The 5,923-nt window shown below is 62.8% G+C and overlaps 1 protein-coding gene across 1 annotated transcript; it reads right to left on the reverse strand.

Annotated features, from left to right (window-relative positions):
• Positions 1–327: 327 nt before the first annotated feature.
• Positions 328–1,722, reverse strand: FOXD1 (forkhead box D1). Its single transcript, XM_087742238.1, has one exon. It carries the CDS (start codon positions 1,720–1,722, stop codon positions 433–435), a length of 1,290 nt encoding a protein of 429 aa, XP_087598364.1. The 3' UTR covers positions 328–432.
• Positions 1,723–5,923: the final 4,201 nt, after the last annotated feature.

A 5,923-nucleotide genomic window follows, 5' to 3' on the forward strand; every position in this document is an offset into this window, starting at 1 on the left:
ACTTTCTTCTGTGTAAACATGTTAATCTTTTCTTTTCTTTTATAAAAGTACATGAGACAAGTGTACTAAAATGAAAAAGTATTGCTTTGCTGTCCTCCCTCAAGCCTTTTTTCTTTTCCTGTACATTACTGTTTTCAAGCTCCTAGACCTGAGAATCTCTGAACTTTAGCGGTTTAGAGACGTTATTTATCACCATTATTAATTTTTTTTTTTCTTTTTAGGGAGTAGCGAGTAACTTTCCCGTAGCGTGAACGCCTGCCCATGCAGCATCTAGGCCCGGCTTTGCGTAAACGCGGGTCCCGGGCGGCCCCCGAGCCCCAGCGCGCAATCCCCGTGCAAAGCCCGCAGCCCCTCCGGGCGGCGTCCGCCGGGCATCCGAGCGGCTGAGAAAGCAGATACCCGGGTCCTACCTTCGGAAAGACTCCCAAACCCTTAACAGTTAGAGATCCGGGCCGCGAAGCCGGGGGCGGCGGGCAGGGCGGCGGCGGGGGGCAGGCCGCCCCCGGCGCTCCCCAGCGAGCGGGCCAGCCCCGGCGCCGCGGCCGACTGCGAGGCGCAGCTGCTGCCCGCGCCGGGGCCGGGGCCGGGGCCCGGGCCCCCCCCGATGATGCTCTCGATGGAGAAGGGCGAGCGGGCCAGCGCCGCGCCGCTGCCGGGCTTGGCGGCGTGCAGCGAGGCCGCCAGCGCCGGGCCCAGCGGGTGCGCGTAGCCGAAGGGCGTCCGTGCCAGCTCCGCCGCCGGCAGCAAGGGGCCCGGCGGCGCGGCGGCGGCGGCGGGGGGCAGCGCCGCGCCGGGGGCGCCGCCGGGGGCGGCGGGGGGCTGGCGGGGCGGCGGGGAGGGGTGGTGGAAGGCGAAGAGGGCGGAGTGGGGGTGGTAGGGCTGGAGCTGGAGGCCGTAGCCGCAGCCGTAGGGTCCGTAGGCGCAGGGCGGCTGCTGCGGGGGCTGGGGCGGGGGCTGCGGGAGGAAGGCGGCGGGGTCCACGGCGCGCAGCAGCAGCTCGGGCGCCGGCAGCTGCTGCCGCTTGAAGCGCTTTCGGCGGCGCAGGAAGCTCCCGTTATCGAACATGTCGGCGGACTCGGGGTCCAGCGTCCAGTAGTTGCCCTTGCCCGGGTTGCCGGGCTCCCGGGGAATCTTGACGAAGCAGTCGTTGAGGGAGAGGTTGTGGCGGATGCTGTTCTGCCAGGCGGGGAACTTCTCCCGGTAGTAGGGGAAGCGCCCGCTGATGAACTCGCAGATCTCGCTCAGCGTCAGCCGCTTCTTGGGGCTCTGCAGGATGGCCATGGTGATGAGGGCGATGTAGGAGTAGGGCGGCTTCACCAGGCTGTTCTTGCCGCCGCCGCCCGCCCCGCCGCCGCCACCGCCGCCGCCGCCGCCGCCCGCCCCGCCGCCGCCCGCCGCCGCCTTCTGCGGGCCGCCCCGCGAGGGGGGCCGGGAGCCGCCGGCACCGTCCCCGCCGCCCGCCCCGCCGCCGCCGCCGCCGCCGCCGCCGCCGCCGCGCACGGGCGACCGCGGCAGCAGGGCGTCGTCGTGGAGGTCGCCCACATCCTCCTCGTCCTCTTCCTCCTCCTCCTCCTCCTCCTCGTCCTCGGCGTAGGAGCGGCGGCGGCGGCGGCGGGGCTGCGGCTCCTCGTCGTCCTCCTCGTCGTCCTCCTCGCCCACCACATCGATGTCGGTCTCCTCAGCCAGCGCCGACGCCCCGGACATCTCCGAGCTCAGGGTCATGGCGCGGCGGCGGGGCAGCGCATCGGTGGCGGCCGGCGCGGCGCGGCGGGCGGGCGGGCGCCCTCCCCGCCGCCGCCAGGCCCCCGCGCCGCTCCGCGGAGAGCCGCCCCGCCGCCGCCGCCGCCGCCGCCGCCGCCGCCGCCGCGGGCAGGCGGGCCGCTCCGAGCCGCGCCGGCCCCCAGCGCCGCGGGAGCGCTCCCGCCGCCCGCTCGGAGGCGGCGGCTGGTTTGGGTTTTGTTTCGGGGTATTTTTTGCTGCTTTTTGGGCTTCTCTCTCCCTCTCTCCTTTTTTCCCCCTCCCCCTGTTTTGGGGTCTTTTGGGGTTTTTTTTTTTGGTTGGGGTCGGGGTTTGGGGGGCGGGGGGGCTGTGCCGCCGCGCCGGGAAGTCGATTCCCCCTTCTTTCTCCTCACCTCAGCCCCCAGACATTAATGGATGCGGGGCAGGAGGGAGCGCGCCTAGTCCTGGGAGGAGAGGGGAGGAGGCTGGCGAGGAGGGAGGGCGGAGGGGGCGGCTTGCCAGGCCTTCGGAAAGACCGTGAAAAGGCTGGGGCCGAGTCCCAGAGAGGGCGGCCTTCTTCCCCGCCTTATAGCGAGGGGGCCATCACATGGCTCCCGGCGTCAGAGCGCGGCGGGGCGAGCGGCGGCCCCGGGCGGCGCCGTGCCGCCCCCCACCCCCGCGGGGCGCCCGGCCGCCCGCCCCGGCCCCCCGCCTTCGCCCCGCCAGGAGGGGCTCTGGGGGGCCGCGGAGCGACCGGGGCCGTCTTCAGTGGAAAAGGGGGGAAATAAAGACGCACCTCCCCCCCGCCGGGGGGAAAAAAAAAAGTGCAAGACTGTCCCAAAGTGCTGGAGCATCTTCCCAGGAGCCGTCCGGAGGGTGCCGGGAGCTCCGCGTCTGCCTGGGCTGCCCCCAGGGACGGGGTCCTGCTTCCCGTGGGAAGAAGGGAAAAAAAAAAATCAGGCCGGAGAGGGAGGTGGTGAGTTAATAAACTTCAGACTTCTGTCCGCGGGATGGTTTAGAAACATCTCTCCCCGCTCCTGCCCCTTCCCCCTCCAGAGTTTAATTTATTTAAGACTGAAATCAAATATCTCTCGATGTCGACCTCGCTAGCTCTCAAAGAACAGCCTCCAAAGCACTCCGCTAATCTCACAGTTTATTTGTAGGGCTATTGTTTTTAACGGGAGAGAGAAAGCTCCCTCCATTATGGGAAACACTAACAGACAATTAGCGTTACCTCTTTCGTATGCAAAGGAAAAAAATCACCGGCCTTTAAAATGCGAATTCTGCTCTCAGCGTAGGAGCAACACCCCCGAGAAAGCGACACAAAGGATTGCTTCCTAACTAAGTCCCACCGTTCCCAGTTTCAGGTGATACACGCGAGGACAGCAGAAGAGCGGGGACCCCCTTTATGCGAGGGCTGGCAAGGGAGGGAAAAAACAAACTTGGACATAAATGCAAACACCGTGTTCTTAAAAAGAAAAGCTTTGAAAATTCCTATTGCTCCCAGTTCTGGCAGAATAACCCACGATCAAGATCCGATTGGGATGGGAGGAGTGGGAGAGCATTTCGTGCTCCGGCAGAAATCGTCGTGAGAAGGGCGGACTGATGCCTAGCGTCCTTGCTGCTCAAATCTCGCTTCTCAAACAACTCAGACACACCATTTTCTTGAAATGCGTTTGCGGTATATTGTCCTAATCCAAGGCTTCAAGCCACCCAGTTCCATGGATTTACAGCACAATCCTTTCTACTATTTACAAATAATCCTATTTACACTTTGTTCACTACTAAGGTGCCTGCAGGAGAATACCACCAAAAGTTACAAAGGAGAAAAAAAAAAAAGAAGAAAAAAGAACACCCAAACACAGTAATTGACTACTATTTTTTCCTGTATAAAGATCGATAATGTCACTCGAGATTTACAGTTCGTAGGAAGTAAAATGCCTCTTTAAATTAGTTTTGGGGTCTTAGGGCACGTTACTAAACGGAGGGCAGGAAGAGGACTTTCCTTTACTCAGAGGTTGCTCCTCTTTACAAAGAGTTATTATTTTTTTACTTTCTACTCCCTTTTTGTTCCTTTTATTCTTGCTTTTCTCCTGGTACGTTTAAAACCGTCTTAAAAACAAAACCCATGCTCTTAAATAGGAAGAACGGTGGAGTTTAAAAATTTGGGGGGGGGAGAATGGCTGTAGCAGCAAAGCAGAACCAGAAGAGCCGGATCTGCTCGCGATCTTCTGCTAACACCCACGCAGGACGCACCGGTGTTTCACCGAGCGTGTGACACCGGTGGCTCCTCGGCAGCACCGGGTCCCCGGGAGCATCGCGGCCCCGGTGTGGCGGGAGGGCCCGGCCTGGGGCGCGGGTCCTCCGGGACGTGGCTGGTCGGGGTGGCCTCGGGGGGGGGTGGGGGCGGGACGGGACGGGACACACGACCCCCCCTGGCAGACCTGGGCAATACTGCAAGCACAAGTGGAGCTGGGGGGGGCGAGGGGCTTGCTTTCTGGGGGGCTACCGAGGCAGCCCCCAGCGCGGGCAGTTACGACCTGGCGTTACTGCAGCCCCTGGAGATCGCGGCTTGCCTTTGTGCATCTCCCGCCCCAGCCCGGCAGGTGCCTTCTCAAAAGGGCGAGAAAGGGAAGGAGGAAGGCGAGCAGCGGCGGCGCAGCCACGAGCGGCGTTTCCCCGGGTAGGACCCGCCGCCCCCGGGGCCGCGGGGTTGCCCCGTCCCCCGCCCCGCGGCCGGCCCCGCTCCGCGCCGCTCCGCTGCCGGCGGTGCTCTGCGCGGGCGGGGGATGCCACCTACCGGCGAGGAGCGCCGGGCCGAGGCGGGTCGGCCGGCTCCGGGACGCCGTGTGCCGCGGCAGGGTGCCCGGCATGGCCCCCCGCCCAAAGCAGCCTCCGGGAAGGGCAAGGGCAGGGGCAGGGGCAGGGCAGGACCCCCCCCCCCCCAGCCCGGGCCGGACTCCGGGAGCCTAAGGAAAAACAGCGTTTTGCGGGGACCGGAGGAACTCCCCCTCCATGGAAAGGCTGGAACCTCTCCGACCACCTTCCCACCGCCGCCCCCGGGCTCTGCCCCCGTCATGGGCCACACACCCGCCCGCGAAACGACCACCCCGGGCCCGGGACCTCGTGGTTTGTGGCTGTCGTCCGTGGTTTCCTGCCGGTTGTGAATGATGTAACACAACATGTAGCTAAAACATGAGCGGCACAGAAGTGAGATGTGAACTACAGGTATGCAGGTAGGGTTTACTTTTTTATTGCTCGGGCTTATTAATATTCATTAGGAATTTCAATTATACGTGCAATTACTGCATGCATATACAGAACACCCCGCATTTTATCGGTGTGGTGCACGTATCGATCAAAGCACTCTGGTAATCCATACAAACACTCCTGCTTTTCACCTGAGCCCATGGCCCTCCCCGGCAGCAAGGGTGGGCCCCTGGTGTCTACGGCTCTGCTCTGGCAGGGCAGCGGATGACAGGAGCTTCCCCCTGAGCCTCATCCCTCAGATCCAAACCTAAGAAGTGACTGAGTATTTTGGCAGCTCTCCGTGTCTGGAGCTGGCTGGAGAGCCCTAGAGAGCCAGGGGATCCTGGCTCAGATGGTGCCTCCAGGGACACCGGGCAGAAGCCAGACTGGGTGGACCCACCATCACCTCTTCTTGACAGGTTCTGTGGGACAGTGCTTCTCGGGAACCCCCCAGTGTCCCAGGCCTCACACCCATCCTACAGCTAGGGAGCCTGTGCCCCAGAACAGCACCCAGGAGCCCACGTTGGGACAGGGGATAGATGAGCCTACAGACCTTTCCTGGCCCTTCGTTCAAAATCAAAGAGCACCCTAGGCACAGTTTGGGACATTTTCATGCAGCCACACTGGCTGAGGTGCTCTGGGTTTTCCAGAGCTGACCCTGACCATGCAGAAGGATGCCAGAGCCTTCTCCAGCCCCACACAGGTCAGCTGCCTGGTGGCAGTGTGCATGCCTGGGTGATTGCTGAGTGTTTGACTAGGCGCAGCTTGTGGAAAGTGGGTAGGGCCTGGCCACCAGCTACACATGCTGGAGCTGAAGAGCCTGCCCTAGGCTTGCTGCACCTTGCAAGACTCCAACATCGAAGGCTGCACTTCTTTTGGCGTGGCCTTGTACATCTTCACACCCAGATCTGGGTGTTACCAGCAGAACCAGATGTTCTGTTATTGAAATAAAACC

The sequence above is a fragment of the Nipponia nippon genome, unplaced genomic scaffold, assembly GCF_047370975.1.
Source record: "Nipponia nippon isolate SJK-2023a ecotype South Korea unplaced genomic scaffold, ASM4737097v1 scaffold_8, whole genome shotgun sequence".
NCBI classification, from domain to species: domain Eukaryota; kingdom Metazoa; phylum Chordata; class Aves; order Pelecaniformes; family Threskiornithidae; genus Nipponia; species Nipponia nippon.

Coding starts and splice junctions, on each gene's coding strand:
- FOXD1 (XM_087742238.1), bottom strand. CDS start 1,722: ATGACCCTGAGCTCGGAGATGTCCGGGGCGTCGGCGCTGGCTGAGGAG.